The sequence below is a fragment of the Cherax quadricarinatus genome, chromosome 44 (genome assembly GCF_038502225.1).
Source record: "Cherax quadricarinatus isolate ZL_2023a chromosome 44, ASM3850222v1, whole genome shotgun sequence".
Lineage (NCBI taxonomy): Eukaryota > Metazoa > Arthropoda > Malacostraca > Decapoda > Parastacidae > Cherax > Cherax quadricarinatus.
Genome location: NC_091335.1, coordinates 27094393 through 27116086, shown reverse-complemented (window position 1 = coordinate 27116086; position 21694 = coordinate 27094393). Strand labels below are relative to the sequence as shown.

At 42.3% G+C, this 21694-nt stretch overlaps 1 protein-coding gene across 1 annotated transcript in view; it reads left to right on the top strand.

Moving 5' to 3' along the window:
• LOC128697402 (lysosomal phospholipase A and acyltransferase) overlaps positions 1 to 21694 on the top strand; it is a 134560-nt gene that overhangs the window by 21508 nt on the left and 91358 nt on the right. The window contains exons 3-4 of the mRNA XM_070093854.1: positions 13330 to 13381; positions 18177 to 18316. Coding sequence (XP_069949955.1) covers positions 13330 to 13381; positions 18177 to 18316 — 192 coding nt within the window. The remainder of the gene's footprint in view (positions 1 to 13329; positions 13382 to 18176; positions 18317 to 21694) is intronic.

Here is a 21694-nt window from a genome sequence, read left to right as displayed (position 1 = left end):
CAATAGAACCCAGTATGTATACACAAATGGAGCCAGTTCCACTACACAACCTGTTCTTGTGGGAGTCCCACAGGGGAGCATTCTTGGCCCACTTCTCTTTCTCATTTATATCAGTGACCTACCAAATGCATCTAATCTGCTTAAATCCATTTTATTTGCAGATGACACAACTTGTATCTTTTATCACCCAAACCCAGCCATACTAGCAGACACAGTAAATGCTGAACTGCTAAAAATATCTACTTGGATGATTACCAACAAACTTACTCTCAATATAGACAAAGCCTACTTCATGCTTTTTGGAAACAGAGCTTCAAATGTACAGCTAAACATGTTGATAAATGGTTCACCTATCTCGAGACAGGCAGAGGGCAAATTTCTAGGTCTCCACCTTGACTGCAGTCTCAAATTTCACACACACATACAGCAAATTTCCAAGAAAGTCTCAAAAACAGTAGGCATCCTTTCAAAGATATAATACTATGTACCCCAATCAGCTCATCTAGCTTTGTACCACTCTCTCATTTACCCTTACCTCACCAGCAAAAAGCTGGTGAGGTAAGTGGTACCTCGGGATAAGAACAGCTCAAAACTCGAACAATTATGTAGGTGTATTTGTGTAAGTGCTTTTGTAAGTGTGTTTTTGGGGGTCTGAAATGGATTAATCTAATTTACATTATTCCTTATGGGAACAAATTCATTCGGTATTGGCACTCGAACAGCCTTCTCGAACAAAATAAATTCGTGTCCCAAGGTACCACTGTACATCATACTGTAAATTGTTTTAAATTGTTAACTAATTCAATAGTGTAATAAGTCTCTACTAGACTTATCAAAACCATGTAGCATCACCTGATATAATATTCAATTCTCCTGTACTCACTGTAACTCGTCTAATGACCATATGAACTATGTATTATTGCCTTACTATTCTTAAGTTAATCTTCAAGTTTGCCCGAAATGCTCTGCATACAAAGGGGCTTTTGGCATGTACACCCAACTGTTATATTCCTCTGTACAACCATGTAATTTGTCAAAATAATGATCTTAAGAAGGAAGTAACACTGGAGTGGGCCTACTGGCACATTCTAGTCAGGCCCAATTCACCCACCCACACCCACTCATATATCTGTCCAACTAATATTTAAAGTTATCCAAAGTTCTTGCCTCAGTGACACAACCAGGGAGATTGTTCCACTCATGTACAACTCCACTGCCAGACCAGTACAGCCTCTCCTCACTTTGCGACATACTCGTTTACCGATGCCTTGGACTTACGACGGGCTCTCTGACCAGTAATCATACCTCAATAATGTATAGTAGCTGATTTCCTTTGTTCTGTTTATTTCAATATACGTACATGTACAGTACACTATTGTATAAGCATTTAAAATGTGCCAGAAATGTTATAAATGGTGCAAAGGTGACATTTATACAGTATCAAAGATGGTTGGCACAAACTCACTACCGTTATAGTATGCTGCTCACTTAGCGACGAATTCGTTTAATGACATGGTCTCAGGAATCGAACTCGGTCATTAAGTGAGGAGAGGCTGTACTTCCCAATATCCTTTCTAAGTACGTAAGCAAGTAAGTTTATTCAGGTATACACAAATAGTTACATAGAATTATCATACATAGCAGCATATGTGTAGAGAACCTAGGATAACCCAAAAAAGTCAAGAGAGTGACTTATTTCCATTGGGGTCCTTTTACCTTATTATTATAATATAAAGGTTATAATATTTTCTTATTGTTCTATAATGAAGATAACGTCTTATTATCATACTAAAAAGACTATCTACTACACGAGGGTCATTAAGACTATCTACAATACGAGGGTCGTAGATCAGTGGTTCAGAGAACCGAAACATTGACAAATTAGACACATGTGCAACTCTTGGGTATCTTTATTGAGGAAACATTTCACCACACAGTGGCTTCACCAGTCCATACAAAGGAGAATCTTGAAGAACAGGAGGAGAATGAGGTAACCAGTCCCTCAGCCTTGAGTCGATGTGGTCAGTCCATCAATCTTGAATAGAATACGGCATAAGTGCGGAGAAGGAGCTTATAAACCATAGGCAGGAGAGGTGCAGCAGTCATAGGTGGTATCACATTTGTTCAGTGTGGAAGTAGGTCATGCCCAAGGGTTAGGCAAGCGAAGAATTCCCAAGATTCTCCTTTATATGGACTGATGAAGCCACTCTGGCAAAACGTTTCCTCAATAAAGATACCCAAGAGTTGCACATGTGTCTAATTTATCAATACGAGGGTCATTACTAGGAATAAGGTAAAATTTACACATATGTTAGCTAAAAGATAGAAAATCATTCCCCTCCCTTTCTGTAGCTACATTCATCAGACACCTTTTGGCACTCTTCTTGAACTGGTTCATGCTCTGACTGGCTTTGACATGTGTGGGCAGTCTGTTCCATTCCTTTATTGCTGTACAATAAAAGGGGTTTGAAGCCTGGCCAATGACTGTGTGGGTACTACAAAGTTGTGCTCTCTCCCCCTAGTACTACAATTGCTTTGGTTCCCAACCTTGACAAAATTGACAGCAAGATATTCTGGACACTGTTTGTGAGCAATTTTATAAACATGATTTATCTTCAGTTGTTTTACTCTGTCTTCAACATTCAGCATATCCAACTGCTGTAATTCATTCTGGCCTACATGCTCTCTTGGTCCCAGCCCCAGGATGAATCTTACGATTTTGTTCTGGGTGATTTGCAGTCTATCTTTGTTTTTTTGTCAAGGCAGAGTACCGTGAAGAGCAAGCGTAATCCATATGGCATTGTATAAGGGCTAGACATAGGGTCCTGCGAGCCTCAGTAGGTAGACACTGTGCTTGTCTATACAGAAACTTGTCTGGCATTCGCTTTCTTTACTACACTGTCCCCTATCAGTTCTCTTGACATGCATGGGTCTGGAGTTTACCTGGAGTTTACCTGGAGAGAGTTTCGGGGGTCAACGCCCCCGCGGCCCGGCTGTTGCTGCTGGCTGCACGCAAACCAACGTACGAGCCACAGCCCGGCTGATCAGGAACTGACTTTAGGTGCTTGTCCAGTGCCAGCTTGAAGACTGCCAGGGGTCTGTTGGTAATCCCCCTTATGTGTGCTGGGAGGCAGTTGAACAGTCTCGGGCCCCTGACACTTATTGTATGGTCTCTTAACGTGCTAGTGACACCCCTGCTTTTCATTGGGGGGATGGTGCATCGTCTGCCAAGTCTTTTGCTTTCGTAGTGAGTGATTTTCGTGTGCAAGTTCGGTACTAGTCCCTCTAGGATTTTCCAGGTGTATATAATCATGTATCTCTCCCTCCTGCGTTCCAGGGAATACAGGTTTAGAAACCTCAAGCGCTCCCAGTAATTGAGGTGTTTTATCTCCGTTATGCGCGCCGTGAAAGTTCTCTGTACATTTTCTAGGTCGGCAATTTCACCTGCCTTGAAAGGTGCTGTTAGAGTGCAGAAATATTCCAGCCTAGATAGAACAAGTGACCTGAAGAGTGTCATCATGGGCTTGGCCTCCCTAGTTTTGAAGGTTCTCATTATCCATCCTGTCATTTTTCTAGCAGATGCGATTGATACAATGTTATGGTCCTTGAAGGTGAGATCCTCCGACATAATCACTCCCAGGTCTTTGACGTTGGTGTTTCGCTCTATTTCGTGGCCAGAATTTGTTTTGTACTCTGATGAAGATTTAATTTCCTCATGTTTACCATATCTGAGTAATTGAAATTTCTCATCGTTGAACTTCATATTGTGTTCTGCAGCCCACTGAAAGATTTGGTTGATGTCCGCCTGGAGCCTTGCAGTGTCTGCAATGGAAGACACTGTCATGCAGATTCGGGTGTCATCTGCAAAGGAAGACACGGTGCTGTGGCTGACATCCTTGTCTATGTCGGATATGAGGATGAGGAACAAGATGGGAGCTAGTACTGTGCCTTGTGGAACAGAGCTTTTCACCGTAGCTGCCTCGGACTTTACTCTGTTGACGACTACTCTCTGTGTTCTGTTAGTGAGGAAATTATAGATCCATCGACCGACTTTTCCTGTTATTCCTTTAGCGCGCATTTTGTGCGCTATTATGCCATGGTCACACTTGTCGAAGGCTTTTGCAAAGTCTGTATATATTACATCTGCATTCTTTTTGTCTTCTAGTGCATTTAGGACCTTGTCGTAGTGATCCAGTAGTTGAGACAGACAGGAGCGACCTGTTCTAAACCCATGTTGCCCTGGGTTGTGTAACTGATGGGTTTCTAGATGGGTGGTGATCTTGCTTCTTAGGACCCTTTCAAAGATTTTTATGATATGGGATGTTAGTGCTATTGGTCTGTAGTTCTTTGCTGTTGCTTTACTGCCCCCTTTGTGGAGTGGGGCTATGTCTGTTGTTTTTAGTAACTGAGGGACGACCCCCGTGTCCATGCTCCCTCTCCATAGGATGGAAAAGGCTCGTGATAGGGGCTTCTTGCAGTTCTTGATGAACACAGAGTTCCATGAGTCTGGCCCTGGGGCAGAGTGCATGGGCATGTCATTTATCGCCTGTTCGAAGTCATTTGGCGTCAGGATAACATCGGATAGGCTTGTGTTAATCAAGTTTTGTGGCTCTCTCGTAAAAAATTCATTTTGATCTTCGACTCTCAGTCTGGTTAGCGGCTTGCTAAAAACTGAGTCATATTGGGACTTGAGTAGCTCACTCATTTCCTTGCTGTCACCTGTGTAGGACCCATCTTGTTTAAGTAGGGGCCCAATACTGGGCGTTGTTCTCGATTTTGATGTTTGATTCCCAGATATTTTACTGATGAAACCAAAGTGATGGGCTCCCCATTACACTGGACATTAAAATTATTTACCCTTCTCAGTTTGTTTCGTGCCAGAGAGAATGGCTTCAGTTTTCCCGAGGTGTAATGATAGTTTGTCTACTAACCATTTGCTGCAGGACTCCAGTTCCAGTGTTAAAACATTAGCTATATCTTGTGGGTCTTTACCTGACACTAACAGAGCACTGTCATCTGCATACAGTAGGAGTTTGCACTTGACACTGATAGGCTTGTCATTGACATAACATAAGAATAATAAGGGGCCCAGAATATTACCTTGGGGGAACTCCACATGCTATCGGCAGGGGTTCTGATTCAGTTTTGTTGATTTTGACAATTTGTCTCCTGTTGCTAAGGTAGGACTTAAACCGGTCTACAGAACCTATACCGATAGCTTGAAGTTTCTTACATAATATATTGTGGTTGACAGTATCGGAGGCCTTTTGCAGGTCTAAGGTTACCATACCAATGAGGTTCCCCTTTGACATTTCAGTTCTCAGGTAATCCATCAGATTAATTAGGGAGGTGTCGGTTGAGTAAGATCTTCTAAAGCCCGATTGATAGCTATGGAGAATGTTGTTGTCATTAAGGTACTTAACTACTTGAGAGTACACCGCCCTCTCTAGAATTTTGGATATTATACTGAGTATACTAACAGGCCTATAGTTGCTTACATCAGACCTACTATTTTTCTTGAAGATAGGAGTAACTCGGGCCTCCTTGAACCCATCCGGTACGGTATTAGTGGTGATTGATAGATTTATTATGTGAGCAATAGGGATTGACAGTTCAGAAGCACCATCTTTTAGGAACTTAGACGGGATGTTATCCGGGCCAGTGCTCTTAGTTGGGCTTAACCTGCTTAGTTCTTTTTGAATAAAGTCATGAGATACACTTACTAGTTGACAACTGTTTGGGGTTACCCCTTTATTGGTATAGTATATTTGAAACTTATCAGTCTGTGTTAAAGGTATTTGATGCTGCTGGTAGTTTACTACTAGTGTTGATGCAACAGATGTGTAGAAGGAATTAAAGCAATTTGCCACCATAGATGTTTCGTGGCATACCTCATTATCGATAGTGAGTATTATGTTAGACCTATCTACTGGCTTATGGCTATACCCCAACTGTTTTATTTGTTACCAGAGCTTTCTGGGGTTATGCTTATACTCTTTAATTTTTGAGCAATAGTGCTTTGCCTTTGCTCCTTTATCTAAATAAACCTCTCCTTCTTGAATCCATTGATGTAAGTACAGTTTTGGTTACATATTTTCAATACTTAATGGAAATATAATCTACTCCTGTTTTCCAATTGTGCACATAAGCTGGGGCAGATCTATGTACTGTACAACTAATGAAGCTTAAGCTTCAGGGCCCCTAATCCCAGAGAGGCCCCAGAAATAACTAGTTCACATTGCTTAAAAATTTTGGATCTACTGTATGAGAAGCAGTTTTTTAAAAATAATAATATAGTGTAATTAAATACAAAGTAATAATTAAAATAAGAATTAAAAGGTTATTAATATTAAAGAATTATGTAGCCCAGCCATTTCTGGTTACAAAAGGGGGCCTCCCCATAACAGTTCAAGATTCGGGGCCCCAAAAATGTAGGTCCATCACTGCACATGGTCGTCTCACCTATCTCACCTTTCCAAAGAGTACAAGCTTAATGTCTTCGGCCTGTTTTTCTTCAAAAGATTTTTAATACAGTGGAACCCCAAGTTTCGGCCATAATTTGTTCCAGGAGCTAGGCCTAAACTCGAAACGGCTGAAAGGCAAAGCAATATTTCCCATAAGAAATAATGTAAAGGCAGTAGGGCCCCACGAATATGGCAGGTTAGGTTCCAGGCTACTGCCGGAAAGCAGACATCGCTGGAAAGCAGAATGCCATTTTTTCCACTTATAAATGCATATAAATGCCAGATAACAAGTTTACACTAACATATATTACATTAGCAATAGAACTAGGCATTGAAGACAATAAAATGTAAAATACACAGAGTACACCCATTAATTACCTTAAAAGATTTGTAGTCTTAATGTAGGGTGAGAGGCGAGTTTTATGTGTAGGAATTCAGGTTTGGGAAGTATGGGTAGTCTGCAGGGGGCAGCCCTCCCCTCCCCACCCCACCCACACTGGTGATACACCAGTAAAGGCTTCACTTTAAAATTCCCCACTAGTGTTAGCACAGAACAAAAGACTTAGCCTGTCCTTCATAGGCTTGTGATGAAACAGGCTTCTGAAAGAGGCCTGTTTTGTCACAATTGAACACTTGTTGGGATTTGAATTCTTCAGCCTCTACGTACCCCTTGAATTCACGCACATATTTTTCAGCCTCCAATTTGTCAGAACTGGCAGCCTCGCCATGCCTTACCACACTGTGTATGCCACTACACTTCTTAAATCTGTCAAACCATCCTCTGCTGGCCTTAAATTCACTAACATCAGCACTGGTTCCAGGCATTTTCTTTACAAGATTGGTATGCAGCTACCCTGCCTTTTCACAAATGATCGACTCTGAAACACTATCACCAGCTATCTGTTTATTGTTGAACCACACCACCAACAACTTCTGAACCTCTTTGACTGTTTGTGTTCTATTTTTGGTTAACATATCAACACCTTTCGCAACATCAGCTTCCTTGAGTTCTTTTCTCTTCGCTAGGATAAAAGTGATTGTTGATTTGTTTTTGCCATATATCCTGGCAAGCTCATCCACACATATGCCACTCTCATATTTTTGTACTTTCTCCTTCTTCCCTTCTATGATGTTTCTCACTTTCTTTACTAAAGGGCTGCCACTATGAAGTTTCTTTGGGCCCATGGTGGCTTATTTCAGTCACAATAAACAAGTACTAAACACAATGAATTTATTGTGAAATGTTCGGATGAGCATGCAGGGTAATGTTCACTCGAGGATAAACAAAGCTAGACTGGCTCACAATGCCTGCGTGGGGAGGTCGACAGGTCTAGTACACCAGCCGAAACACGGGGCAATGGCCAAAACTTGGGAAAAAATTTAGCCGAAAAAAGTGGCTGAAACTCGAAGCAGCCAATACTCAGGGCGGCCAAAACTCAGGGTTTCATTGTATTTTAATGTTAAGTTTAGTTTAATAGGAATTTTCTGAAAATAAGATTATTGTAACAATTATTTTGAGTAATAAAGCTCTGTATATTAAAACAGTAGTGCTAGTGTATGAAGAGAATAACACAACCGTATTGACATTAGTTATTATTTTTGAGAGTGAAAACAGTGGTAACAGTACACGAGTATGAATGCTAATTGTATATTAAAGAATAAAGATGGAAATGTTAAAAGCAGGTGGGGATATAGTTTTGGAGTGGTTGGTGCTTTTATTTAATAAATGTATGGAAGAGGGTAAGGTACCTAGGGATTGGCATAGAGCATGCATAGTTGCTTTGTATAAAGGCAAAGGGGACAAAAGAGAGGGCAAAAATTATAGGGCAATAAGTCTGTTGAGAGGAAAAGGGTGAGCGGTGCACTTAGTCTGTGGAGACAAAGAACTTCGTCCTTGGAGGCAAAGAGGGGAATGTATAAGAGTATAGTTTTACCAATGCTCTTATATGGGTTTGAAGCACGGGTGATGAATGTTGCAGCGAGGAGAAGGCTGGAGGCAGTGGAGATGTCATGTCTGAGGGCAATGTGTGGTGTGAATATAATGCAGAGAATTCGTAGTTTGGAAGTTAGGAGGAGGTGCGGGATTGCCAAAACTGTTGTCCAGAGGGCTGAGGAAGGGTTGTTGAGGTGGTTCGGACATGTAGAGAGAATGGAGCGAAACAGAATGACTTCAAGAGTGTATCAGTCTGTAGTGGAAGGAAGGCGGGGTAGGGGTCGGCCTAGGAAAGGTTGGAGGGAGGGGGTAAAGGAGGCTTTGTGTGTGAGGGGCTTGGACTTCCAGCGGGCATGCGTGAGCGTGTTTGATAGGAGTGAATGGAGACAAATGGTTTTTAATACTTGACGTGCTGTTGGAGTGTGAGCAAAATAACATTTATGAAGGGATTCAGGGAAACCGGCAGGCCGGAATTGAGTCCTGGAGATGGGAAGTACAGTGCCTGCACTCTGAAAGAGGGGTGTTAATGTTGCAGTTTAAAAACTGTAGTGTAAAGCACCCTTCTGGCAAGACAGTGATGGAGTGAATGATGGTGAAAGTTTTTCTTTTTTGGGCCACCCTGCCTTGGTGGGAATTGGCCAGCGTGTTAATAAAAAAAAAATATTAAAGAAAGCATTGGTTTGGTATTAGTTGTGGATGAATGGAACAAACTCCCGAGTAGAGTTGTTGAAGCGAAAATTACAAGTACAGTGGTCCCTGAATAATCATCCGGCCTGAAAGTCGTCCATTTCGGAAATAGTCGCATTATTTCATCTAAACATTGGCTCGCAAATGGTCCATTAACTCGCTAATCGTCTTTCGTCCTGGATGCGTACTCATGGCTCTGAGCCATGTCGTCCTCCCTTCCCAGCCAATGTGCCATTGTTTACCAGTGAGCGACAGTCCCCTCACATATTTTTATTTTAAATTTTTATTATCACACTGGCCGATTCCCACCAAGGCAGGGTGGCCCGAGAAAGAAAAACTTTCACCATCATTCACTCCATCACTGTCTTGCCAGAAGGGTGCTTTATACTACAATTTTTAAACTGCAACATTAACACCCCTCCTTCAGAGTGCAGGCACTGTACTTCCCATCTCCAGGACTCGAGTCCGGCCTGCCGGTTTCCCTGAACCCCTTCATAAATGTTACTTTGCTCACACTCCAACAGCACATCAAGTATTAAAAACCATTTGTCTCCATTCACTCCTATCAAACACGCTCACGCATGCCTGCTGGAAGTCCAGGCCCCTCGCACACAAAACCTCCTTTACCCCCTCCCTCCAACCTTTCCTAGGCCAACCCCTACCCCACCTTCTTCAGACATGACATCTCCACTGCCTCCAGCCTTCTCGCTGCAACATTCATCACCCATGCTTCACACCCATAGAGCGTTGGTAAAACTATACTCTCATACATTCCCCTCTTTGCCTCCAAGGACAAAGTTCTTTGTCTCCACAGACTCCTAAGTGCACCACTCACCCTTTTCCCTTCATCGATTCTATGATTCACCTCATCTTTCATAGACCCATCCGCTGACACTTCCACTCCCAAATATCTGAATACATTCACCTCCTCCATACTCTCTCCCTCCAATTTGATATCCAATCTTTCATCACCTAATCTTTTTGTATTCACTTTTAATTTTCTTCTTTTGCACACCTTACCAAATTCATCCACCAACCTCTGCAACTTCTCTTCAGAATCTCCCAAGAGCACAGTGTCATCAGCAAAGAGCAACTGTGACAACTCCCACTTTGTTTGATTCTTTATCTTTTAACTCCACGCCTCTTGCCAAGACCCTCGCATTTACTTCTCTTACAACCCCATCTATAAATATATTAAATAACCACGATGACATCACACATCCTTGTCTAAGGCCTACTTTTACTGGGAAATAATTTCCCTCTTTTCTACATACTCTAATTTGAGCCTCACTATCCTCATAAAAGCTCTTCACTGCTTTCAGTAACCTACCTCCTACACCATACACCTGCCACATTGCCCCCCTATCCACCCTGTCATACGCCTTTTCCAAATCCATAAATGCCACAAAGACCTCTTTAGCCTTATCTAAATACTGTTCACTTACATGTTTCACCATAAACACCTGGTCCACACACCCCCTACCTTTCCTAAAGCCTCCTTGTTCATCTGCTATCCTATTCTCCGTCTTATTGTTAATTCTTTCAATAATAACTCTACCATACACTTTACCAGGTATACTCAACAGACTTATCCCCCTATAATTTTTGCACTCTCTTTTGTCCCCTTTGCCTTTATACAAAGGAACTATGCATGCTCTCTGCCAATCCCTAGGTACCTTACCCTCTTCCATACATTTATTAAATAATTGCACCAACCACTCCAAAACTATATCCCCACCTGCTTTTAACATTTCTATCTTTATCCCATCAATCCCGGCTGCCTTACCCCCTTTCATTTTACCTACTGCCTCACGAACTTCCCCCACACTCACAACTGACTCTTCCTCACTCCTACAAGATGTTATTCCTCCTTGCCCTATACACGAAATCACAGCTTCCCAATCTACATCAACATTTAACAATTCCTCAAAATATTCCCTCCATCTTCCCAATACCTCTAACTCTCCATTTAACCCTTTCAGGGTCCGTCCCGTAGATCTACAGCTTTGCGTTCAGGGTCCAAACCGTAGATCTACGTCATGAGCTCAGCTCACTCTGATAAACTGTGAGAGGTAAATTTGGGCCTAGATATGAGAGAATACATCTATGTGGTATGTGTGCACCACATAAAACAAATCCTGCAGCACACTGTGTATAATGAGAGAAAAAAAAATGAGACCGTGATTTTCGATTAAAACAGCGACTTTGCAGTGTTTTTTCGTATGTTTTTTATAGTTGTATTTGTGATTTCTTGGTCTCATTTGATAGAATGGAAGACATATCACAGAAATAGAGATAATTTTGATTGGTGTTAGCACTGGAAATGGCTTGAAACTGAGCTCAAAGTGGCGGAAATGTTAAATTTTTGCCGATGTTCAAGAGTAAACAAACGACCTCACATGTCTAATACACACGAGCTGGTGGGTCTAATATACATTCACAAATGTGGTGATGATATTTATACAATTATTACAATATTGCATAACAGTAAATCTTCTATTTTTTGGTGTGAATAAAAATTCATTGTGAATAAAAATTCAAAATGGAATTTATTTGTAAAGCCTCAAAACATAACTAATGAACAGAGGAAATGTTAGTTTAGTGCCAGGAATACCTACATTGTTTATTCTGGACCCTATTTTGAAATTGGAATATTTTGAACTTTGTGTTAAATTGGCCAAATTACTGATTTCCGGTCACTTTATTTTTTAGTTGAAATGGTTGACTTGGCGATTTCTCGTGCTCAGTCGATAGAATAGAAGTAATACTAGTGAAATAGCTAAGAATTTGGTCGACTGGAATAATGTAATTGGCCTAAAATGGGAGTCAAAGTCGGCAAAATCGCCGATTCGTAAATATCGCTGACACATCAAAATTCACGAGAGCATAATTTCGTAAATTTTCCATCAAATTTCGTACTTTTTGTTTTATTACCTTCACAAAAAGATTCTCTACCATTTCATAAGAAAAAATAAATTTTTTTTTTTTTTTTAAATTCTTGGACACTGGGGCACCACTTCAGATTTTGGCCTTGGACCCTGAAAGGGTTAATAACTCTCCTCTCCTATTTTTAACTGACAAATCCATTTGTTCTCTAGGCTTCCTTAACTTGTTAATTTCACTCCAAAACTTTTTCCTATTTTCAACAAAATTTGTTGATAACATCTCACCCACTCTCTCATTTGCTCTCTTTTTACATTGCTTCACCACTCTCTTAACCTCTCATTTTCTCCATATACTCTTCCCTCCTTGCATCACTTCTACTTTGTAAAAACTTCTCATATGCTAACTTTTTCTCCCTTACTACTCTCTTTACATCATCATTCCACCAATCGCTCCTCTTCCCTCCCGCACCCACTTTCCTGTAACCACAAACTTCTGCTGAACACACTAACACTACATTTTTAAACCTACCCCATATCTCTTCGACCCCATTGCCTATGCTCTCATTAGCCCATCTATCCTCCAGTAGCTGTTTATATCTTACCCTAACTGCCTCCTCTTTTAGTTTATAAACCTTCACCTCTCTCTTCCCTGATGCTTCTATTCTCTTTGTATCCCATCTACCCATCTATCCCATCTACCTGTCCCATCTACATGTTCATACGAAATATTTCATAATAGTATTCCATTCATTTTAGTGCTTGCAAGTGCTAAATAAGCTACCATGGCTCCAAAGAAAGCTCCTAGTGCCAAGCCTTTGGTAAAGAAGGTGAGAAATACGATTGAATTTAAGAAAAACATCATTGTTGCAAAGGAGGTAAATATGCTGACAAAAATGAGATCACCAGTACTCGAAGATGTTGAGAAGTTGTTATTGGTGTGGATAAACAAGAAATAATTAGCAGGAGATAGTCTTATGATGTCGATTATTTGTGAAAAGGCTAAGCAGTTGCATGACGATTTGGTAAAGAAATTGCCTGCAACTAGTGGTGATGTGAGTGAATTTAAGGCCAGCAAAGGCTGGTTTGAGAGATTTAAGAAGCATACTGGCATACACAGTGTGATAAGGCATGGCGAGGCTGCCAGTTCGGACCAAAAAGCGGCTAAAAAATATGTGCAGGAATTCAAGGAGTACATGAAGGCTGAAGGACTGAAACCTGAACAAGTGTTCAATTGTGATGAAACAGGCCTCTTTTGGAAGAAAATGCCAAAGAGGACCTACATTACTCAGGAAGAAGAGGCACTGCCAGGACACACACCTGTGAAATACAGGCTGACACTCATGTTCTGTGCTAATGCTAGTGGGGATTTCATCCTCCAGTCTTCCATACCCTAAGAAGAATCACCAATAAAGGTAAGTGTTATGCTGTTAATATTTCATTCATCATGTCCCATTGTATTGTTTATGTACTACATCTATATTTCATGTAAAAAAATTTTTTTGTTTTAATTGTATTTACATTATTTCTTATGGGGAAAATTGATTCAAAAATCGTCTATTTCGATAATAGTCCCACTTCCAGGAACGGATTAAGGATGATAATTGAGGACCACTATCTTTAAAAATAGGTTAAACAAGTACACGAGTGCATGTGACTTAGACCTGTCTAGCATGGGCCAATTGGCCTGCAGCAGTGCTCCTTCGTTCCTTATTAAAAAACAAAAAGGAACAATACCATAACTGGAACAATACACAAATAACCCACACATGCTGCTGCCACAGCCGTCACTGCCAGTATTGCCACCCTTCACTCCCCTTTCTATCTCTTGTCCTGCTAAAACTACTGTTCCTACTTTCTACTACCACTACTACTACCAGCATTACCACTACTTTTTTTACTTGTCTTTTTATTCATCCCTGTCCCCCTCGCATATATACAGTGGATCCCCGGTTCACAATATTAATCCGTTCCTGAGAGCTCATCGTAAACCAAAATTATCGGAAAGAGAATCAATTTTCCCCATAAGAAATAATGGAAATCAAATTAATCTGTGCAAGACACCCAAAAGTATGAAAAAAACAAAATTTTTACCACATGAAATATTAATTTTAATACACACAAACTGAAAAAGACATGCACAGTTACATGACACTTAGCTTTATTGAAGATCTGGTGGTGATTGATGGGATGGGAGGGGAGAGTGTGGATGGTCTTAGTGTTTAGAAGGGGAATCCCCTTCCATTAGGACTTGAGGTAGCTAGTCCTTTTCTGGGGTTACTTCCCTTCTTTTAATGCCACTAAGACCAGCTTGAGTCACTGGACTTCTGTCGCACAACATATCTGTCCATAGAGGCCTGTACCTCTCGTTCCTTTATGACTTTCCTAAAGTGTTTCACAACATTGTCAGTGTAATAGTCACCAGCACGGCTTGCAATAGCTGTGTGAGGGTGATTTTCATCCATAAAGGTTTGCACTTCAAGCCACTTTGCACATATTTCCTTAATCTTTGAAGTAGGCAACTTCTTCAATTTCTCTCTCCCCTCCTCCGAAGCAGTTTCCTTAGGTGTGGTCTCTTGCTGTTGAAGATGATCTAGCAGCTCATCAGTGGTTAGCTCTTCATTGTCCTCCTCCACCAACTCTTCCACATCCTCCCCACTAACCTCCAACCCCAAGGACTTCCCCAATGCCACAATGGATTCCTCAGCTGGCATAGGCTTCTCAGGGTTAGCCTCAAACCCTTCGAAATCCCTTTTGTCTACACATTTTGGCCACAGTTTTTTCCAGGCAGAGTTCAAGGTCCTCTTAGTCACTCCCTCCCAAGCCTTACCTATAAGGTTTACACAGTTGAGGATATTAAAGTGATCCTTCCAAAACTCCTTTAGAGTCAATAGAGTTTCTGTGGTCACTTCAAAACACCTTTCAAACAGCTTTTGTGTACAGTTTCTTGAAGTTGGAAATGACCTGCTGGTCCATGGGCTGCAGGAGAGGAGTGGTATTAGGAGGCAAAAACTTGACCTTAATGAAACTTATGTCCCCACAAAGTCGCTCTGACAAGTCTGTAGGATGACCAGGGGCATTGTCTAACACCAGGAGGCACTTAAGGTCTAATTTCTTTTCATTTAGGTAATTTTTCACAGTGGGGGCAAATGCATGGTGTAACCAGTCATAGAAAAAGTCCCTAGTGACCCATGCCTTAGTGTTTGCCCTCCACAGCACACACAAATTAGCTTTGAGGATATTCTTTTGCCTGAACGCTCTGGGAGTTTGAGTGATACACCAATAAAGGCTTCACTTTGCAATCACCACTAGCATTGGCACACATGAGAAGAGTAAGCCTGTCTTTCATAGTCCTGGGAGTGCTTTTTCCTCCTGAGTAATGTAGGTCCTGCTTGGCAATTTCTTCCAAAACAGGCCTGTTTTGTCACAATTAAACACTTGTTCAGGTTTCAATCCTTCAGCCTCTCTGTACTCCTTGAATTCATGCACATATTTTTCAGCTGCTTTGTGGTCTGAACTGGCAGCCTCACCATGCCTAATCACGCTATGTATGCCACTACAATTCTTAAATCTTTCAAACCAACCTTTGCTGGCCTTAAATTCACTCGCATCACCACTAGTTGCAGGCAATTTTTTTACCAAATCGTCATGCAACTGCCTAGCCTTTTCACAAATGATTGCTTGAGAGATGCTATCTCCTGCTATCTGTTTTTCATTTATCCACACCAATAACAGTCTCTCAACATTTTCTAACACTTGTTTACCTGGAGTTTACCTGGAGAGAGTTTCGGGGGTCAACGCCCCCGCGGCCCGGTCTGTGACCAGGCCTCCTGGTGGATCAGCGCCTGATCAACCAGGCTGTTGCTGCTGGCTGCACGCAAACCAACGTACGAGCCACAGCCCGGCTGATCAGGAACTGTCTTTAGGTGCTTGTCCAGTGCCAGCTTGAAGACTGCCAGGGGTCTGTTGGTAATCCCCCTTATGTGTGCTGGGAGGCAGTTGAACAGTCTCGGGCCCCTGACACTTATTGTATGGTCTCTTAACGTGCTAGTGACACCCCTGCTTTTCATTGGGGGGATGGTGCATCGTCTGCCAAGTCTTTTGCTTTCGTAGTGAGTGATTTTCGTGTGCAAGTTTGGTACTAGTCCCTCTAGGATTTTCCAGGTGTATATAATCATGTATCTCTCCCTCCTGCGTTCCAGGGAATACAGGTTTAGAAACCTCAAGCGCTCCCAGTAATTGAGGTGTTTTATCTCCGTTATGCGCGCCGTGAAAGTTCTCTGTACATTTTCTAGGTCGGCAATTTCACCTGCCTTGAAAGGTGCTGTTAGAGTGCAGCAATATTCCAGCCTAGATAGAACAAGTGACCTGAAGAGTGTCATCATGGGCTTGGCCTCCCTAGTTTTGAAGGTTCTCATTATCCATCCTGTCATTTTTCTAGCAGATGCGATTGATACAATGTTATGGTCCTTGAAGGTGAGATCCTCCGACATAATCACTCCTAGGTCTTTGACGTTGGTGTTTCGCTCTATTTTGTGGCCAGAATTTGTTTTGTACTCTGATGAAGATTTAATTTCCTCATGTTTACCATATCTGAGTAATTGAAATTTCTCATCGTTGAACTTCATATTGTTTTCTGCAGCCCACTGAAAGATTTGGTTGATGTCCGCCTGGAGCCTTGCAGTGTCTGCAATGGAAGACACTGTCATGCAGATTCGGGTGTCATCTGCAAAGGAAGACACGGTGCTGTGGCTGACATCCTTGTCTATGTCGGATATGAGGATGAGGAACAAGATGGGAGCTAGTACTGTGCCTTGTGGGACAGAGCTTGTCACCGTAGCTGCCTCGGACTTTACTCTGTTGACGACTACTCTCTCGTGGTCGCTGTTTCGTAATCACAGATGCACCTTTTGCAAGAACAGCTTCCTTGATTGCCATATTCCTGCTCACTATAGTAGAGATGGTTGATTGGGGGTTTACTATACAACCTGACCAGCTCCGACACACTCACTCCACTTTCGTACTTTGCAATTATCTCTTTCTTCATTTCAACAGTCATTAGCACCCTTGGTCTCGAAGGGTTGGCACTAGAAGCTTTCTTGGTGCCCATGGTGAGTTATTTTGCAGAAACAAGCACCAAAAACAGTGATAATATGGATAATATGGAATGTACCGAATGTATCCTTAGATGCTCGCACACTGGCTGGCTTGTAAACACTGGCACACACGGGGCAGTTCAGGCCACACGTGGACTCGTCTCTTCCGCATCGTATCGCATACCGGGTTTTGTATCGGGAAGCGAGGCAAATTTTTTTCGATCAAATGCATCGGCTACCGGATTTATCGGATACCGATAGCATCGGGAACCGGGGGTCCACTGCATATATAACTGGCTCCCCTCACTCTTTTGTGCGAGTGTGACTTCGTAAATGGTTCATGTTGGATCAAAACGTCATAAGCCCCCTCCCTCTCTATGTGCGGGTTATTTGTGTATTCTTACGTTCTTCTTGTGAATCTGAATTAGCAGGTTGTATTAGACATTTACTGTATATTCAGTGTGCATGTGAGAGCATGATGTCTGATTTCCTGATGTTTCTAGTTTAAGCTTTCCCTAGATCAGTAAAAGGCGCCCATTGGATATTCCTCATTTTCCAGGGATAAATAGAATTGAGTTGAGCATTCTTCTCATTGTATCATTCATACTTTGACTTGGCCTGAAACCAAACTGGTAAGGGTTAAGTATATTATATTTAGTGATGAATTAAAATATTTAGTAATGTATTATTTTTCAGAATTTTAAGGTCTCCAAATTTTGGATCTAATACAGTATCTAAATAGGATCAAAATCATTTAATTCAGACATACAAAATCTTCCAGTGTATCTTCTACAGGAACCTATTCCCTGCCAATTACAGGGTTCAACTGTATATATAAACAAAATCTTGCCTGTACAGTGTTTGCATCGTGACAGGTTTAATTGCTCACTTCTTCAATCTCAGGCGCATTTATAACTCTGTTGCTTATACAATTTTTTGCTACTTTTCCAACTTAATTTTACTTTTTTTGATGCAATATTTAAATTTAAAAATACAGTACATGTATTACTTTTAATGTTTTTCACAAACGAACTACAGTACAGCATTGTAATTAGTGTGTGTGTGGTATTTGATATTTGTATTGTGCTACATTATACTGAAGTCACTGTTTCAGTTCCAGGAGATGGAGGTTCACAAATTGAAGCCAAGATTGATAAGCCATCGGTCATCCATTACATCTGTCAAAAGAAATCGGATTGGTTTGACTTATGGCTCAACATGGAGCTGCTTGTTCCATATGTCATAGATTGTTGGGTATGTAAGATGAACTCTTATGGTTGTAGGATATAATGAAAAGCAGAGTGACTGTAAACATGTACTCGCTCCAAGTCCCGGTTAACAACCACTATAGACACCACAACAGTAGGTGATTGAACGTAAGATAGTATTTAATCCTCTCGCTGCTTACAACGCCTTACAGAACAATAACATTCAGTGGCAGCACACAGGAGGGGGCTTTGGGGGTGGAGTTTTAGCCCCCCCAAAATTCTTTCACCTCTCCTTAAAATATAAACAGTAATAATAACACTGCTTCAAAACAAATCTACCATTGAAAATAGTACAGTGTAAAATACCAGACAACCACTCGTAAGCTCATCCTTGTATAGAGATTCTGGTGTTGATAACGTTACTTGCAGTATTGTCTTTTAAATTGTTGGTATCAGTAACAAATTCTTTTTTAAATATTTCTTAACAAATATAGTATGCTTTTTATGATAAATGATAATACAGTGAACCCTTGATTTAACACAAATAGGGAGAAGGAAGAGGGTATCCATTATTGCCAGTTGTCCTTGTTACCGAGTTATGAAAATTGTAACTTGTAAAACAGTAGAGAGGGAGGGGGAGGAGAGGGAGGGGGAGGAGAGGGAGGGAGGGAGAGAGGGGGAGGGGAGAGGGAGGGAGGGGGAGGGGAGAGGGAGGGAGGGGGAGGAGAGAGGGAGGGAGGGGGAGGAGAGAGGGAGGGAGGGGGAGAGAGAGGGAGGGAGGGGGAGAGAGAGGGAGGGAGGGGGAGAGAGAGAGGGAGGGAGGGAGAGAGAGAGGGAGGGAGGGGGAGGGGGGAGAGAGAGAGAGGGAGGGGGAGAGAGAGAGAGGGAGGGGGAGAGAGAGAGAGGGAGGGGGAGAGAGAGAGAGGGAGGGGGAGAGAGAGAGAGAGGGAGGGGGAGAGAGAGAGAGAGGGAGGGGGAGAGGGAGGGAGGGAGGGGGGGAGAGAGGGAGGGAGGGGGAGAGAGAGAGAGAGAGAGAGGGAGGGAGGGGGAGAGAGAGAGAGAGGGAGGGAGGGGGGAGAGAGAGAGAGAGAGAGAGAGAGAGGGAGGGAGGGGGAGAGAGGGAGGGAGGGGGAGAGAGAGGGAGGGAGAGAGAGAGGGGGAGAGAGAGAGAGGGAGGGAGAGAGAGGGAGCGAGAGAGAGGGAGGGGGAGAGAGAGGGAGGGAGGGGAGAGAGAGGGAGGGAGGGGGAGAGAGAGGGAGGGAGGGGGAGAGAGAGAGAGGGAGGGAGGGGGAGAGAGAGGGAGGGAGGGGGAGAGAGAGAGAGGGAGGGAGGGGGAGGGAGGGGGAGAGAGAGAGAGAGAGAGAGAGAGAGAGAGGGAGGGGGAAGGAGAGAGAGAGGGAGGGAGAGAGAGAGAGAGAGAGAGAGAGAGAGAGAGAGAGAGAGGGAGAGAGAGAGGGAGGGAGAGAGAGAGAGAGGGAGGGAGAGAGAGAGGGAGGGGGAGAGAGAGAGAGGGAGGGGGAGAGAGAGAGGGAGGGGGAGAGAGAGAGGGAGGGAGGGGGAGAGAGAGAGAGAGAGAGAGGGAGGGGGAGAGAGAGAGAGAGGGAGGGGGAGAGAGAGAGAGGGAGGGGGAGAGAGAGAGAGAGGGAGGGGGAGAGAATGGTTGTCTAGGGCAATTGGTGTAAATTGCTGGCTAGACAGATACTGCAAGGAACTTGCAATCCCATTCATTGACAACTGGAACAACTTTTATGGCAAACATGATATGTATGCAAGGGATGGGGTACATCTCTCTGGGGCTGGGGTGGTAGCACTTGCAGACTCGATTGAGAAGGCCATTGGTGAAATGCCTATGATTTTAAACTGATGGAAGATAGAGGTATGGGTGTGTGTGGGAAACAAGCAGGTTGCAACACTTGGGTTGGAAACAGTAAATGTATAAAAGGCATTCAGCATGAAGTTATAAATAAAGACAATAGATCAGGTCAGCAAACAAAGGGGGACAGCAGAGGGCAGCAAGGGACTAGCTCCCTTAAGGTTTACTATACTAATAGCAGGAGTGTAAGAAATAAGATAGATGAGCTAAGATTAATTGCAAGTGCAGGAAACATAGATATTATTGCTATAACAGAGACCTGGCTTAATCTGAAAGATAGAGAGATGCCCTCTGAATGTCACATACAAGGCTATAAATTATTCCACACTGACAGGGTCAACAGGAAAGGTGGTGGAGTAGCGATGTATGTCAGAGACAATTTAAATTGTTGTGTTAGACAAGATATTAAATTAGAAGCGTCAGCCACTGAATCTGTTTGGTTACAGCTTCTCGAGGGCCGAGAAAAACTAATTTTGGGTGTGATTTACAGGGCCCCAAATCTTGATAGGGAGTGCAGTAAACTTCTATGGGACGAAATTCGTAAGGCATCTACATACGAAAATGTTGTGCTAATGGGAGATTTCAACTATAGACAGATTGACTGGAGCAATTTGACAGGAAATTTAGAGTCAGGTGACTTTCTTGATACGATCCAGGATTGTTTTTTAAAACAGTTTGTGACAGAGCCAACTAGGGGAAATAACCTCCTTGACTTGGTTCTTGCCAGTAGGGAAACACTAATTAATAATCTTGAGGTTAATGATGAGCTTGGGGAAAGTGATCACAAATCACTCAGTTTTAATATATCATGGAATTCCCCTAATAATGGCAATCAAGTCTCCGTCCCTGACTTTCGCTTGGCTGATTTCATAGGACTGAAAAATTACTTAGGTGGGCTGAACTGGAATGACCTGACTAAGGGTCAGGTAGGTGGTGATGGTTGCCGATATGATGCTTTCCAGGGCATAGTTCTAGCTGCTCAGTCAAATTATGTTCCAAATAGGGAAATCAGATCAAACAAAAATGATCCTAAATGGATGAACAATAGATTAAAATATCTGATTGGTCAAAAGAGAGGCATATATAGGCAAATCAAAAGAGAAGAGGGGCAATTGAGAAATCGATATATTCAGTTAAAGAGAGAAATAAAAAAGGGAATTAGAAAAGCAAAAAGAGATTATGAGGTTAAAGTTGCAAGAGAATCGAAGACTAACCCAAAAGGATTCTTTCAGGTATACAGAAGTAAGATCAGGGACAAGATAGGCCCACTCAAAAGTTCCTCGGGTCAGCTCACTGACAGTGATAAGGAAATGTGTAGAATTTTTAACACATACTTCCTCTCAGTTTTTACACAGGAGGATACCAGCGATATTCCAGTAATGATAAATTATGTAGAACAGGACGATAATAAACTGTGCACTATTAGGGTCACAAGTGACATGGTCCTTAGGCAAATAGATAAATTAAAACCTAACAAATCCCCAGGCCCTGATGAACTGTATGCAAGGGTTCTAAAGGAATGTAAAGAGGAGCTTAGCACACCTTTGGCTA